This window comes from Colius striatus, chromosome 2, assembly GCF_028858725.1.
Source record: "Colius striatus isolate bColStr4 chromosome 2, bColStr4.1.hap1, whole genome shotgun sequence".
NCBI classification, from domain to species: domain Eukaryota; kingdom Metazoa; phylum Chordata; class Aves; order Coliiformes; family Coliidae; genus Colius; species Colius striatus.
The window spans coordinates 70,280,639-70,297,946 of record NC_084760.1 but is presented as its reverse complement, the minus strand read 5'-3'; the positions used below and the strand labels follow the sequence as shown (position 1 = coordinate 70,297,946).

Here is a 17,308-nt window from a genome sequence, read left to right as displayed (position 1 = left end):
CTTTTTGTTGTGCTCTGTATGTGGCACAGTTCTGTTTGATTTCACAGCTTTTCCTTTTGGACCTCAATGTGTTTGCCTTTGCTTTATATTCTTCCAGATAAACATGCTGCTGAACTTTAAAGATGATAAAAATGATTGTCCTTGCCCTGAAGAAGTTCGGGATCAACTCTTGGATTTCCATGAAGACTTAATGACACACTGTGGTAAGTATTGTTACTGAATATTTTCACTTTTTTAATTATATTAGCTGTAGAATCATTTTTCTAAATAAATTAACATAAGAAATACCAACTAATTAGTCTATAGATTACACTATATAAATTGTAAATATTATAATATAAAAATACTCAACTTGTACTCAAAACCAAGGAAATGATCTTGTCCTCATATCTGATCAAACCAGAAGGGAAGGGAATGCAGTATGTTTTGTTTTGTGAGGGATTTTTTTTCACTCATACAACTTTGTGAACTTTTCTTTGGTCTTAATATACTGGATAATACTATGGCTCACTTTTTATTCAAGGAATTCCTCTGCCCTCTTCTGTTTCCCTTGCACTCCCGTGCATAGGTTGGTGTAGGTCATCTTTGCTGTATCAATTAGTATTTACAATCATTAATATTTACAAATATCTAAATGGTGGATGTCAGGATGTTGGGACATCCCTTTTTTCTATTGTATCTAGCAACAGCACAAGGGGTAATGGGATAAAGCTGGAACACAAAAAGTTCCATTTAAACATAAGAAAAAACTGTTTCACTTTGAGGGTGATGGAGCACTGGAACAGGCTGCCCAGGGAGATTGTTGGAGTCTCCTTCCTTGGAGGTCTTCAAGATCCATCCGGACATGTTCCCGTGTGACCTGATCTCTTTGTGAACCTGCTCTGCGGGGAGGTTGGACTAGATGACCTCTAAAGGTTCCTTCCAACTGCTATCATTCTATGATTCTAAGTTGACTATGGCCATATTAAGCACAATATAACATACTATTAGTGGCTGATTCTTCTGAGACATAAATGAAGATATAGAAGTTCATTGTATAATGAAACAGACTAATAATCATAAAGAGCAGTTAATTATTTGTGATTTTGATTTCTTCACTTGAATTGCAGGGCATGAGTGTCCTGATGTTGATTTTGACAGTTGTATATTCACTTCAGTAAACAGCATGGCTGCATTTTCTTTCTAACGTCCTTGTAGGTTTTATTGGACTACTATTAGATTCAACTTAAAGCTTCTGTTCTGTGGGCTGACAAACTGAGGTGGTCCAGCCACAAATCGACTTGATGGGCCGTTGATGGGCTCTTCAACTTTTCAATGTTTTTGTTGTACTGGGTAACCCAAAATTTGATGGAATATTCCAGCTGTCATTTCTTGAATACCAAGTACTGGGGAATAGCCTCTTGCCTTGAGCTAGTGATTATATTTCTGGAAATACAGGATATTTTTAGGTCTCATTGCTGTTAGAGTGCTCTGCTGACTGCTATATAGCTTGTTGTCCAATACATCCACCAAAATTCTTTTTACAAAGATATTTCTTGCCCAGGTCATGTCCAATCTGTATTGTAACAGAGACTGGTCTGTCCAAGTTGCAAAACTTTGCATTTGTCCTTGCTGAACTCCGAATACCCTGTCGTCCCATTCCTTCACCCTGTTGACCTTCCTGTCTTTGAGTACATTTTCTGTTGTCCTCAGTCTGTATAATCCACAAATTTGAGGAAGGTCATTAAGATACTTCAAATTAAATATTTCTATTTTAAATGAAGAAAGTAAACAAAGAAAAAAAGAAATTTCAAAGTAAACTGTCAGAAAAACAGAAAACAAAGGTGATCTAAATAATTTAGAAATAACTCTTTAGAGGAAAATAGGCTTTATCTTTCTCTTTAATTTTTGCAGTTTACTTTAGATTTTTATCGTCATTCTCCTCTGTTCAAATTACTTGGTCTAGTTTTGCTGTTATTTTTTTTCTTTCTTTATAGGGAAATAAAAAATTGTGTAATCTTCAACTCAAAAATTAACTTTGTGGGTCAGAGGATGATGCATTACAGTGTAGCAGAATTAATTACTCTGTGTATTCAAAATGTGGCTGTTGTAAAATAAGTAAAACAATTACACATCCTGTATCTTTTAGCAGATCAGCGAGCTACTGTTTGGGGATTTGCATCTAGTGAAATGATTGAGACACAATTATATTGACAGTTTGAAAATGAGAAAAGTACAGCTAGAGCTCAGGGAACAGTCTACCTGTGGGAAAACATATTTCATTTGAGTAATTTCAGAACATCCCTGTGTTCTTATTGGTAAGACTTTTCAGTGTCTTTACTGTTAATTAGTTTGATTGAAGTGGCTGCCATCCAAACCATTTTGTAGTATGATTTAGTGTAAAATATGAACTTACTGATTATCTTCGTTGAGTTTAGTGTCAATTACTCTCTTAGGACAAAATATAACAAAATCACTTTAATTGGAAATGAAACTGTACGTAGTGCAAAAAAATAAATCAGACAATTAAAAATAGGTGCAATAAATTAAGAAGAATGATGTAATGTCATGAGGAAACATCCTATAAAATTCAAGCTTGTTAAAGAACTCCCCACAAACTCCCTGGTGAGGCCTCATCTGGAGTACTGTGTCAAGTTCTGGGCTCCCCAGCTCAAGTGGGACATAGAACTTGTGGAGAGAGTCCAGCACAGGGCCACCAAGATGATCAGGGGTCTGGAACATGTGCCTTATGAGGAAGCGCTTATGAGGAACTGGGGCTGTTCAGCCTAGAGGAGACTGCAGGTGGACATCATTAATATTTACAAATATCTAAATAGTGGATGTCAAGAGGTTGGGACATCAATTTTTTTCTCTGGTGTCTAGTGACATGATGAGGGGTAATGGGATGAAGCTAGAACGCAAAAAGTTCCATTTAAACAGAGGAAAAACCCCTTAACTTCAGAACTTATATTGGAAATTGAAAAAAAACCACAGAAAAAGTAGTTTAATGACTTATTTTAGTGTAATAGTTATAGGTTGAGATTTTAAATTTTTTTCCAACGTATATATAAATTAATAAAATTGAAAATATGAGAGAAATTAGCTGACAGGACTCCCATGAAGTTCAGCAATGGGAAGTGCAAAGTCCTGCACCTGCGGAGGAATGACCCCATGCAGCAAGGGCAGGCAAGGGCCAAAACTGGAAATCAGGTTTGCAGATAAGGACCTAGGGATCCTGGTGGACCACGATCAGCAATGGGCCCATGAGGGAAAGAAAGTGAACATCTGAGCTCCCCATTATGAAAGGCATGGACACACTAGAGTAAGTCCAAAGAGGGGCTATCCTGGAATATAAATACCTGTTGGACAGTGACAATAAAGAAGGATGAGCCAAATGATCCTTAGTGACAACATAATAGACAATAAGCACAAATTGAAATAAAGGACATTCTTCCTTTTTTGGTTTTTTTTTCCCTTTCTTCTATAGGAGTAATGGAACTCAAGAAGAGTTTGCTCACAGAGGTTGTGGAGTCTCCACCTTAGGAGATATTCACAACTTGCTGGACATGGTCCTGAGCAACCTGCTGTAGTTGAACCTGCTTTGACCTGAGAGATTGGATTAGATGAGATCTAAAGGCCCATTCCAACCTTGGTTGTTCTGTGATTCTGTAATGTCTCACATGCTTTTTTTTTTTTTACATTTTTGTAGCTTCTTATATTATGATCCACTGTATTGTGAAGGTGGCTACTTCCTTCTTACTGGTCACTAGAAAGTATGTTTATTATTACTTCAGTTTTTTGACTTCTATATGTTTTACCTAAAAATCTCCTATTAGTATCAGTTGAACCATACTGTGTCAGTAATGACTACATCTACGCTTCTGATACACACATTGCAAAGCACAGGCATCAGCATTAGCATGGAAATATGCATATTGGAGCAGCTGACCACAATTATATTAACTAGATATTTTATTTATAATAGCATACAATTAATGCAATTAATAAGTTTACGTGATTCTTATCTGCAGTTTTCTGTCTTACACATATACCTAGTCTTTAGTTTGTTCCAAACTGCTGGTTAAGCACATCCGATATCAAAATCTTCTGTGGTTCTAACAGAACAGAACATAGTTTGGTTTGATTATGATTATACATATAAGATACAAAATGTGTCTGTAAGTAGTTAAATGTTATTCTTTTACTGTTTCAGGAATTGAACTAGGTGAAGATGGAACCTTGGATGGAAACAGTGATTTAACCATTAGAGGTCGCCTCCTATACCTTATGGAAAAAGTTACATATTTGAAGAAGAAGCAGACTGAGAAGCCACTTGATGACGATGCTAAGACATCCTGTAAGCAAAATTAAACAGTTTATTGTATCCTAATTCCAAAAGGCAAAAGAAGCAGTGGATTAAGTTCTTGATATATTATTGTCAAACAAGGTGAATTTTTAGGAAAACATCTGTGCACCTTAAAGTTTGTAGCTCAGACTCAAAATGTCAGATGGAATTTTTGTAATGGCAGATTTGTTTCTCAATGGGATGTATTGGAAAAGTTCTTCTACTTTTTTTTTTACCTTTAATCCTTTTTTCAAGTCATATTTTTTTCCAGAATGAATCTTGCTTTTAGTAGAATTTAGCCCAGACAATAATTGTAGAGCTGGCTCATAAAATCAACTGCAGCAGCTTCACATCAGTATTTGCACAAAGATTACGAAACTAAAGAATATATACTTAGACTGTAATTTGCAAAAATGTACTTAGGAGAGACCTTCCCACTGAACCTAAAAGGCAAGATTACTGACTGTAATTGTTGTGCTGTAGTTTTTGTGACACTGTCATCTGCCTTTCCAGCTTGATAAGGATCATTGCCAGTGCATTGAAGTTGAGCATTTGGTGCCAAAAGATTATGATATTTTATTGACTTTTTACTTGTCAATACTGATTTTATATTTACAATTTTTTGCCTTTATTATGATGAGTAGCACTCTCAAATGTTCTAGGTTTTGATGCTGCTACCCCACTAGTGAGAATGAATTTCTGGGCACACAGTTTAAGTGTTCTGATTTTGATAAAAAACTTTACCTGCAGAGAGAGATCTGAGAGTCCTAATTGATAATAAACTAAATATGAGCCAGCAATGTACCCTCATGGCCAAGAAGGCCAATGGCATCCTGGGTTGCATCAAGAAGAGTGTAGCCAGCAGGTCAAGGGAGGTTCTTCTCCCCTTCTCATCTGCCTTGGTGAGATGTGTCCAGTTCTGGGCTCCTCAGCTCAAGAGGGACAGAGAACTGCTGGAGAGACTAATTTTTCCAAACAGTAGTCTTAAAACTTAACTGGCATTATATAGCTTGTCTATTTTAATGTATGACTTTCCCAATAGAAATATATATATCCCAACTAATACAGATTGCCCGTGAGAATACCAGATACGAGTTTCTTGCTTCAATAGACAGACAGAATTCAAAATATACAAATGACGATTTGCCATTTATTTTAATTGGAGTCTCTTCATTTCTATTTCTTTTGTAGAGTCTTTGTTTTTGTATATTGTAAAATTTCAAGTGGATACAGAGCTTAGACATGTAAATAAATAATGCAGTGTTTACATGTGCTACTGGTATATCTTTTCAGTCTTACTTCATAATATGTAAGAAAAACCCTCAGACTTGAATTCTTGGAAAAATACTGAAAGCAATATATAGAAATGAATCTAGTGACTTTTTTAACATCTTGTTTGTGATTTTTTTGCTTACGTTCATATTTGTTTCCATATTTTGATTTAGAGATGTTTCTGTGTCTCTTGCATGATTTTATTTTCCTTTGATAATCTACTAAAAAAATACCTTGAAAACATGGTACTTAAGAATTTAATTAATTTGAATTCATGCTGCATAATGGGTTCTGAGGGACTACCAGTAAAGAGATGAGCAATTGGTAGTAATTTGGTGATTTTTTTTTTCTTCACAGCTACTCTTCAGCAGTTGATTTCAGACACAATGGTACGCTGGGCCCAGGAATCAGTGATAGAAGACCCAGAGTTAGTGAGGGCCATGTTTGTATTGCTACATCGCCAATATGATGGCATTGGTGGCCTGGTTCGAGCCTTACCAAAGACCTACACCATAAATAGTGTGTCTGTGGAAGACACAATCAATCTTCTGGCATCCCTTGGCCAAATCCGTTCCTTACTTAGTGTCAGAATGGGGAAGGAGGAAGAGAAACTTATGATTCGTGGATTAGGGTAAATAACTCGAGTTTAACCTTTCTTCATTTACAGATATGTATTGTTATTTCCTATATGGTTATGGTGAAGGTTACATTTGAAGTTTGAATGTGAGTAGTCTGTATGAGTATAAATGCAGACACTGGCATCAGTTGTATCTTCATTGTAAGATAGACCCTTTGTTGCATTATATGCATCATTTTTTGAGAGAAGTAAATGACATCTCTAAGACTTCTGAGAGAAACTACATGTGATATTTTATATTACAAAATATATCTTGCTGCTGTATTTTAAATAGTATGGCTGTGAAGAATCCTTACCAAAAATACTGTTAATTTTATATGAGTGTGGTGACTGGCAGCTGTTGACACATGCAATTCTCCCCACCAGTCAGCTATTTCAGTTGTGTCTATACATTTCTGTACATATGTCGTCTTTTTATTATACTGAATGCAGTTCATAGTGTTAGAACTATGAAGAATTTTTCCTAATGATATAATTAATAATAGTGAAATATAGACTAATAAACAATACAGTTGTAGAAAACAGAAACACCATCCTCTCTACTAGTGAAATACTTTTTTATCTCACATTCTTCAAATCAGCATTACTATCTGATGTATTAAAAATCCCCAATCAGCAAGAGCAATGACAACTAAAGATAACTTTATGCAAAGAATACCAGGAATACAAGGAGAGAGAAGCTTTTTTTGTGCAAAATATCCTTTTTTTTTCTTTTCTTTTTCTATTTCTTTTTTTTTTCTTTTTTTTTTTTTTTTGAGCTTACTGAAGACCTCAAATATCCAAATAATATCTATACATCATTTGGTAGTGTCATCATGAACAGTGCCTACCTCTTAGCTTGACAGTGGGTCTCATCAGTGTTCCTTGTGTGTTGTAATGTTCAGTGTACTCATACTAAGGCTTTGTCAAAGGGGAGAGTACGTCACCTGTCGAGGTACAAAATACTGGTATTTCTAAATCCACCTTTCCACTTTTGTACTTCAGATTTGAGTTCTACATTTCACTTAAGCTAACAAAGCCTAAAATAAGTGATTACTAGTTTGTATGTTGTGCATGGAAAAAACATAATCTCAGAGGGATTTTCATCTCATGGTCTGCTTTCTTTTTGTTCTTTTACATGTTTTTCCTCAACCTTTTATACTATAAATTAGAAGCTAAGATTTTGTGAATCTGATTTAATTTTAACAATGTTTCTGGTGAAATGTGAATATCTGGTATAAGAAGAAAGAATACTCTGTTAGGCTAGTGTTCTCATTGCCTGTTCCCATCACTCTTCTTGGCAGCGTCTATCATAGTCTTGTTTGTCTTGTAGGTTACCTAGCTGTGCTATTTGTATCTTTTATAGCCTAATATGCTCCAGCATTATGTGTATATATATTTTTATACCTATATAAATAAATAATATATTTTAACATATATAATAATATATGTATAGATTTAAAATAATATTATATGATATATATATATATATGTTATATACAACATATGAAAAGATAGGTCTGGTTCTTCCACAATGTGTATAGAAAAATAGGCTATCAAGAGAGACTGAGACTTAACTTGATTAAAGTCCCTGAGGTAATTTTTCACCTCAGGTGGGGAACAGTTACACAGTAGAGAAGCTTGGCAAGTAACATAATGGGTAAACTATTGGTCAAGAATGTTTTAATCCATTTTTTTTATTGTGTTTTCTGTAGAGACATCATGAATAATAAAGTATTTTACCAACATCCAAATCTCATGAGAGCTTTAGGAATGCATGAAACTGTTATGGAAGTGATGGTAAATGTTCTTGGTGGAGGAGAATCCAAGGTAAAGCAATTCACTGTTAGAAGACACAGAGTTTAGAATATAGCTGTGCAAAGCTTTATCCTGTAAAATGCTGAGTGATCACTGGAGGTACTGAGACCACAACCTCTTACTAATTTCCATTAGCACAATAGTTGACTACGTTTTTAGAAGAATTTATACTTCCATCCTGGAGGAAGATGTAATTAACATTGTGATTTTAGATGTTTTAAGGAAAAAAAATGCAAATAACACTATATGTGCTTACTGGATTTTAAAGGGGATACCTTTTTAGAAACTAGTTAAAAAACAATAAGCATTCACATTCTTTCATGTTTGTATCTAGAATTTATGGCTGAGCCCAGCTCCTGTTTTTCAATTCAATTTCAATTCCCTTATTCATTCTGGCTTAAGGAGTTATTTACTTTCTGAGAAATCTTCATTGATACCAGGGTGAAACCTAAAGTAAACTGAATACAGTGCAGAAATATGAATGTATTAAAAAGCTGTTACATAAACAATCTTTTGTAGTTTTTTTTACTTCTCTTAGACTTCGAGCTTCAGTCTGTTTCTGTTTGTGTCCTAGGAAATCACTTTCCCAAAGATGGTGGCAAACTGTTGTCGTTTTCTATGCTATTTTTGCCGCATCAGCAGGCAGAATCAAAAAGCTATGTTTGACCATCTTAGCTATTTATTGGAAAACAGCAGTGTTGGCCTTGGTAAGTAATAAATGCGTGGCTTTTGAGATTCTAAACCAAAACCTTAAAACTTATTTTTATGCATATATATGTATATTTATAACCACTTGTGTTTTTCTGCATCCCTCTGTGTCTTCTTGTTTGTATTTAAGTTTCTGTTTTACCCAGTGGAAAAATATGTGCATTAACTGTGTTGCTGACTCCAAACAAACTACTGGCAGTAACATTGTGGTAATTTAGTATACACTGTTTTGTGTGTACCTGGACATTAAGAGAGGATTCATATTTAGTTGCACATTTTAAGGAACAGAATAAAATCCTGATTTTGATGAAGAGAATCATAAATAAGTTCTGGCAGTATTTCATTAGTGCTTACTTCTCAGTGCTCAAACTTACTCCCCTGTACTTTCTTTTACACAAAGCTCATTTGCCTGGATATGTGTTTACAAATGCCTAGAAACGAACCTTGACATTTTCTTAAAATGTTTACCTTTCTTTTCTAGACTGAAATATTATAGAGGAAATAGAGGAATCATCATAGTAATTTTTTTAAATTATCAGAAATTTTTTATTGATGTATAGGTACAGGACAGATGCAGAAACTAAAAATCGATTTGGAAAGAAAGTGCCCAAATCAAATGTATTTAGAGTGTTAATATGAAAATCCTAGCTTTTACTAATGTTATAACGACTGCCATTTTACAAAGAAATAGATAACATGTAATCATATTTTAAAATGCAAAGACATTTACTGTTTCAATACATTTGATAGAACATCAGTGTTTTAGATATAAAATCCCTACTACCTTTTGTTCAAATGTGTCAGGAAACTTAGAAAGAAAGAGATTTTAAAACAAAGTATGTGATAAAGATTCAAATATTTAAGAAAACTTGAACATCTATATTGTATTTTTATTTCATATCAATGTCAAATTTTATGTGTGTATTATTTTTTTATAAACTGTGATAGAAAACTATACACTTATAATCATGTGCTAGCCAATGACAAAGTGTTGTATGTTATAAAAATGTAATGTGTTTCTTGTGACTTTTTAAAGTTTTATTAAGTAGATGTTAAAACTACATGTTATTTTGACAGCCTCTCCTTCTATGCGAGGATCAACTCCTTTAGATGTTGCTGCAGCCTCTGTGATGGATAATAATGAACTTGCACTAGCTTTAAGGGAACCTGACCTGGAGAAGGTTAGTAACTTCTTTCTCAAGCAATTTCTTCCCCTGTAGAGAGAGGAAGATTCCTGTTTCCTGGAGTAGATTATAAGAATTGCATGGGAATTTTAGATACCTTTATGAAGGGGACTATGAGAATCTGATTTTTGTTCTTTCCAGTGGTGGTCTGAATAGGTGAATTGAGTTTATGGTTATTTCATTACACATGTAACAAAAAGGAATTTCCTCAAGGGCAGCTCTTGTTTTGGGAATAGTGAAGTTTAAATCCAACAAAATTTCATTATTAAATTCTTTCTTTGTTCTTCTGTCCTGATGGTGGTACGCAGTGGTGGCAGAATGCAAGAGTGATTTCTGGAAGCCTTGTGACAACTTGTGACAATATATGAAAATTTTGTAGTGATATCTATCAATATCTATCTGTATTTTTTTGTAAAATTTAAACCTCCTTCAGAAAAGCTTGAAGGATTTATTAGACTAAAGAAAAAAAATCCCAAGAGAGTGTGTGACAATTTTATAGAATATGTAATTTGCTTCTGAAAAAGGAATAGAGTAATTGTTACCATGTCAGTGGTAGATAAGAAAAGCAGCTTAAATAATAGAAAAGCAGATTCAAATTAAAGGTTAAAAGCCACTTTCTAATGGGAAGTAAGACAATGGAATACATTCACCAATTTGTTCCTGAAGATCTCTACTTCTGGAGATGACTTTGTAGGAAAGCATCTCTAGGGATAATGTAAGTGTAGGTGATACTGTCTTGGAAGAGGAAGATGGATCATGCATGTTCAAAAGAACATTTCCAGACTTATTGTTCTTATAAATGGATGGTAAAAAGAACTGTCTGAAGTGGTGCAGTGGTTTAGCCCTGGCTGTGTGCCAGGTGCCACCAAGTCATAATATCACTCCCCTTCCTAAACTGGACAGAGGAGAGAAAAAAAAATGTAATGAGAGGTTTTTGAGCCAAGATGAGGGCAGGGAGATCGCTCGGCAATTAACATCACAGGCAAAACAGACTCGATTTGGAGAGAAAAAGGTTTAATTTATTAATAGACATCAGAACAGAGTTAAGAAATAAAACTGAATCTTAAAACACCTCCCTCCACCCCTCCCTCTTCCCAGGACTCTTCTCCCTTCCCCAGCAGTGGCGCAGGGAATAGAGAATGGGGGGTACAGTCAGTTCATTACAGATGGACTTTGATGCTGCATCTTCACAGAGGGAGGCCTCTTCACACTTCCCACTGATACTGTGTGGGGTCCCTCCCCATGGGATACAGTCCATCATTAACTTCTCCAGTGTGAGTCCTTCCCATGGACTACAGTTCTTCACAAACTGCCCCAGCAAGGGGCCTCCCACGGGGGCAGCTCCTCACATCCTGCCCCAACGTGGGTCACCCACAGGGACAACAGTCCTTCAGGTACCGACTGCTCCAGCCTAGGTCCCTCACAGGATTACAAGCCCTGACAGCAAACCTGCCATCTGTCATGGGCTCCTCTCTTCCTATGAGCTCCCAGGTCCTGCCAGGAACAAAGCTTCCCACAGAGTCACAGCCTCCTTCAGGCATCCACCTGCTTCAGCATGGGGTCTTCCATGGGCTGCAAGTGAATCTCTGCTTCCCAGTGGCTTCCACGGCCTGCAGGGGCACAGCTGCCTCACCATGGTCCTCACCACAGGTCACAGGGGAGTCTTTCTTTTGAGACCTGAGCACCCTCCTCCCCCTCCTTCTCCACTGACCTTGATGTCTGCAGAGATGTTTTCACATTCTCTCTCTCAGTTGCTGCTGCAGTTTTGCAACTGCGCAGCAACTTCTACCCCTTCTCAAATAGGTTATTCACAGAGGCGTTACCTCCATCACTAATTGCCCAGGCCTGGGTCAGCTGCGGGGTCCATCTTACTGCCATTGGTCCAAAGAGCTACAGGGGATGCTTCTGGCAGCTCTTTGTTTAAAGTAGCCACCCCTGTAGTCCCTCCACTACCAAAAACTTGGCCCAGGCAAAACCACTACAAGTGGTTAAAGGCTATGCTTGCTATGCATACAATTCTTACAATTCAGAAAAGAAAGCAAACTGAAAACTACTACTGAGACTATCAGTCTGAATTACAAGGAGTGGTAGTATTGTGTATTTAAAAAGAAAGGAAGAAAAAAAGGTGTTGCAGTTCATGGCAGAAGTAGAAAAATACTTGTAAAGTGAACCAAGAAAGAGGCTACTCTTGCTTTGCCCAAAATAGGATATGGTTTTACTGGGAATAATAGGATGTGGGCACTGTATCTGAGACAATGTACGACCATGCTTCCCTTTGACACTACACATCTCTTTCACAATTAATAACCTTTTTGTCTTACCTTGCTTTTAGGTGGTTCGCTACTTGGCTGGATGCGGATTGCAGAGTTGTCCATTGTTGATTTGTAAAGGCTACCCAGATATTGGATGGAATCCAGTTGAAGGAGAGCGATATTTGGATTTTTTACGTTTTGCTGTTTTTTGCAATGGTAGAGTAGAAGCCTAATATTTTCCGACTTCCTCTAGTGTTCAAATAAGTTTATCATTTAAAATAGTAATTCAAGCCAACTAGATAAGTTACTGTAAATTTAAAGAATAGTTTGCAGAACAAGTACAATTATGCAAGCCATACAGTAACTTAGGTACCCATTTCACAGGTCGTATAGTGTCTTATGAATGTATGCTCAATTTTTTTAGATCCACCTTTAGTCTTTGAAATGCATACATCTTCTTTGGAAGTAGAGCAGAGAGTCCTAAATGTTTTTATGATAAAACACGATAGACATAAAGCCAAACCGCTATCTTTTAAGGAAGATTTAGATAGTCCAATTTTAGTAGTTATTATGATTATCATAGAATCATAGAATGGTAGGGTTGGAATGGACCTTTAGAGATCATCTAGTTCAACCCACCTGCAGAAGCAGGTCAACCTAGATCAGGTCACATAGGAACATGTCCAGGTGGGTCTTGAAGACCTCCAAGGAAGGAGACTCCACAACCCCTCTGGGCAGCCTGTGCCAGGGCTCCCTCACCTGAACAGTGAAATAGTTTTTTCTTATATTTTAATGGAACTTTTTGTGTTCCAGCTTCATTCCATTACCCCTTGTCCTGTTGCTATCTACAATAGAAAAAAGGGATGTCCCAACCTCCTGACACAATTATTTTATTTATTATTATCATTTAGCAATTATATTGGTCCCCTTATGAACTCTTCCACTTGATTATGAGTCTTCAGTACAAATCAGTGGTTTTGATGATACTTTAAATATTGTTTATTATATAGTTACTTATTTGATTCTGTTTAATTTTTAAATCACATTTTATTTCATAGCTTTCAATAATAGAGTATGTTTATGTGTTTATGTAACTTTGTCATGATATTTTTTAGTTTTGTAGTTAAAAGTATCTACTGATGCATACATTCTGCACTTTAGTGTACCTTTTTCTAATTATATTTCAGAAGTCTGTTTAATGTAATCTTAAATCTTGATATTTGTTTTATGTGGTAGGAGAGAGCGTGGAGGAGAATGCTAACGTTGTAGTGAGGTTGCTTATCCGTCGACCTGAATGTTTTGGTCCAGCTCTAAGAGGAGAAGGAGGCAATGGGTTACTTGCTGCCATGGAGGAAGCAATACAAATATCAGAAGATTCAACAAGAGATGGACCTTCTCCAAGTAATGGATCTAGTAAAACCCTGTAGGTAGAGTGGAATTGCTTACACTAACATAATTTTTTATTATTTCCTTTATAATCTTAGTCATGAAACTGTTTTGTTTTAAGAGGTGAATTATTGTCGTGGTTTGGCCCAGCTAGCACAGCAGCACCACGACAGTCTCTCGCTTGGTGCCCCCATTCACCCCCACCCTCTTTAGGATGGCATAAGCCCTAGCGAGATGGGAGTAAAAAGATAAGCAAGATTGTTGTGAATTGAGACAAGGGCAGGGAAGGCTTGCTGCCAATTATGGTTCCTGGCAAAAAAAGACTCCAGTACTCAGACAGGAAAGCAGGAAAGTTTATTCTACAAGAAACAGAATAGAATAAAAGCAAAAAGGGAGTAGGATGATGAGAAAATTACACCCAGCACTTTAAGATCTCCCTCCCCCATCCCTCCTTTCTTCCCGGGCCCAGCTCACTGCTCCTCATATCTCTACCTCCTCCCCCCTCAATGGCTCAGGGGGGCAGGGAGTGGGGGATGTGGTCAGTCTCTCACAGATGGGCTCCACCGCTTCTCTCTTCTCAAATGAGGACAACTCCTGGCATTCTTCCCCTGCTCCAACACAGGGTCCATCGCACAGGACACAGTCCTTAACAAACTTCTCTGGTGTGAATTGTTTTCTGCAGCTGTGGCTTCTGCCGATACAGGGTCCCTCACATGGGACGCAGTCCTCAGTGAATATGTCTGGCATGGATTCTTTGCCATGGTTGCAGTTTCTGCAGATAAAAGTTCCTTCTCTTGGGACATGACCTCTTCTGGACATAAGTTTAATGAGCTGCTTTGTGGTGGGTTCCTTTCCACAGTTACAGCTTCTGTGACAGTTACAGCTTCTGTTCCCAGTCCAGCAAGGATAACAGGACGACCAGGACAGCAGAGGACTTGCCCTGGATGGAAGAGGAAGAGATTAAACACTTGTTGGCCAAGCTTAATGCTCATAAGTCCATGGGTCCTGATGGGATGCATTCTAGAGTGCTGAAAGAGCTGGCTGATGTGATTGCTAAGCCTCTCTCCATCATTTTTGAGCAATCATGGAGGACAGGCAAGGTGCCTGAGGGCTGGAGAAAGTCCAGTATCCCTCCAGTCTTCAAAAAGGGCAGGAAGGATGACCCAGGAAACTACAAGCCGTTCAGCCTCACCTCCATCCCCGCAAAGGTGATGGAACAACTTATCCTGAATGTTATCACTGAACATATGAAAGAAAAGATGGTTATCAGGGGGAGTCAACATGGCTTCACCAAGGGGAAATCCTGTTTGACCAACCTGATAGCCTTCTATGAGTGCGGCTGGCTAGATGAGGGGAGAGCAGTGCATGTCTTCTACCTTGACTTCAACAAGGCTTTTGACACTGTCTCCCATAACATCCTCACAGGAAAGCTCAAGCAGTGTGGCTTGGATGAGTGGATGGTGAGGTGGATCAAGAGCTGGCTGAATGACAGAACCCAGAGGGTGGTGATCAATGGCACAGAATCGAGTTGGAGGCCTGTGGCCAGTGGAGTTCCACAGGGACGGGTTCTGGGACCAGTCTTGTTCAATATCTTCATCAATGACCTGGATGAGGGCACAGAGTGTACCCTCAGCAAGTTGGCTGATGACACCAAACTGGGAGGACTGGCTGATTCCCCAGAAGGCTGTGCTGCCATTCAGCAGGATCTCAACTGGCTTGAGAATTGGTCAGAGAGGAACGTCATGAGGTTCAACAAGGACAAGTACAGAGTCCTGCATCTGGGAAGGAACAACCCCATGCACCAGTACAGGCTGGGGGTCAAACTGCTGAAGAGCAGCTCTGCAGAGAGAGATCTGGGAGTACTGATTGATAATAAGCTAAATATGAGCTAGCAATGTGCCCTGATGGCCTGGGATGCATCAAGAAGAGTGTGGCCAACAGATCAAGGGATGTTCTTCTTCCTCTCTCCTCTGCCCTGTTGAGTCCTCATTTGTAGTCCTATGTCCAGTTCTGGGCTCCTCAGCTCAAGAGGGACAGGGATCTTCTGGAGACAGTCTAGCACAGGGCCACCAATATTGTCAGGGGACTGGAACATCTTTCATACGAGGAAAGGCTGCAGGAACTGGGGCTGTTTAGTCTGGAGGAGACTATTTTACAAATATCTAAAGGGTGGGTGTCAGGAGGTTGAAGTATCCCTTTTTTCTATTGTAGCTAGCAACAGGACAAGGAGTAATGGGATGAAGCTGGAACACAAAAAGTTCTGCTTAAATATAAGAAAAAAGTGAGGGTGAGGGAGCCCTGGCACAGGCTGCCCAGAGTTGTGGAATCTCCTCCCTTGGAGGTCTTCAAGACCCGCCTGGACGTGTTAGTATGTGACCTGATCTAGGTGAACCTGCTTCTGCAGGAGGATTGGACTACATGATCTCTAAAGGTCCCTTCCAACCCCTACCATTCTATAAAAAAAAAATATTGGGTCCCTCCCTCAGAACACAGCCTCTTCCAGCCATAGTGATAACGCTTCACTCTCTTGGGACACAGCCTCTTCCAGCTATAGTTTTAAAGAAGAAAATCACTGCCCCTGGCTCGGGTCTGTAGTGAATTGACTGGATCCTTCCCACGGGACATGGTCTGCTCTGGCCATAGTCACTGTCCCTGCCTCGATGCCTTTAATGAAGTGAATTACTGCCCCTGGTCCTGGGCCAGCTTTAGCAAAATGAGTCTGTGCCCCTGATATGGGATCATTATCAAAATGAGTCTCTACCGCTGATGCGGGGTCTTTAAAGACATGAAAATAAATCTCAGCTTCACCAGTTCTCTCCATAGAGTGCAGGGGAGTCTCTGCTCCAGCACACCTCCTCGTCTTCTTCCTCACTGACCTTGGAGTCAGCATGGTTGTTTCTCTCTCTCTTCCCACTCCTTGCACCACCACCAGCCAGAAGAAGGGACAGAAGAAGGAAGAAACAGGAAGAAGGAGGAGGAAGAAACCTCCTCTTCCGGCTTCTTCTTAAAAAGTGATTGTGGAGGTGTCTAATTGGCTCAGCCCCAGAAGTGGGTCTGGCTCAGAGCTGGGGAGAGTTCGAGCAACTACTTGCAGGAGCCATCTTTACAGTCCCCCCTTACCAGAAAAGGCTGTCGTGTCAAACCATGACAATTATGAACCCAATGCTTCCTTGGATTCTGTCGGGGAGAGAGATTTGTCTTCTGCCTAATAGTGCTTCCTCTACACTGTTAATGTACGTTAACTCTCTAAATATTAATCCCTCTTTAGAATTCTTAGTCACTCAACTAAGAATCAATCCCCTAATGCAAAATGAGATAGATGGTCACAATGCAGATGTCACTACAATCTTTTGGGGACAAATTCCATTTTGTGGCTGCTAAAGGTCCACTAGTTAACAGAAAGCCACTATGTGTAAGCGATTAAACCTGTGAGCAGATTTTTTCATTATTTATTGCTGATGTAAAGACTGTCTTCTTTTTTTTTTTTAATCTTTTAACATTTAATTGATTACAGTGAAATGGAAGAACAAGAAGATGACACTATTCACATGGGAAATGCAATCATGACCTTTTATGCTGCTTTGATTGATCTCTTAGGACGTTGCGCTCCTGAGATGCATGTAAGTTTTACATCTTCGTGCATTGGAAATAAAGGCATGATTGTTTTAGTGATTGTTTGGTGATTTACTGTTTGACTTTTTCACAGTAACACCTGATCTGGTATTAAAGCAGTGTTGCTACATAGTAT

The 17,308-nt window shown here is 38.4% G+C and overlaps 1 protein-coding gene across 1 annotated transcript in view; it reads left to right on the top strand.

Annotated features, from left to right (window-relative positions):
* RYR2 (ryanodine receptor 2) overlaps nt 1–17,308 on the top strand; it is a 430,121-nt gene that overhangs the window by 276,831 nt on the left and 135,982 nt on the right. The window contains exons 39-47 of the mRNA XM_061991036.1: nt 98–203; nt 4,193–4,336; nt 5,954–6,227; nt 7,928–8,042; nt 8,605–8,737; nt 9,816–9,919; nt 12,255–12,390; nt 13,411–13,597; nt 17,075–17,180. Coding sequence (XP_061847020.1) covers nt 98–203; nt 4,193–4,336; nt 5,954–6,227; nt 7,928–8,042; nt 8,605–8,737; nt 9,816–9,919; nt 12,255–12,390; nt 13,411–13,597; nt 17,075–17,180 — 1,305 coding nt within the window. The remainder of the gene's footprint in view (nt 1–97; nt 204–4,192; nt 4,337–5,953; nt 6,228–7,927; nt 8,043–8,604; nt 8,738–9,815; nt 9,920–12,254; nt 12,391–13,410; nt 13,598–17,074; nt 17,181–17,308) is intronic.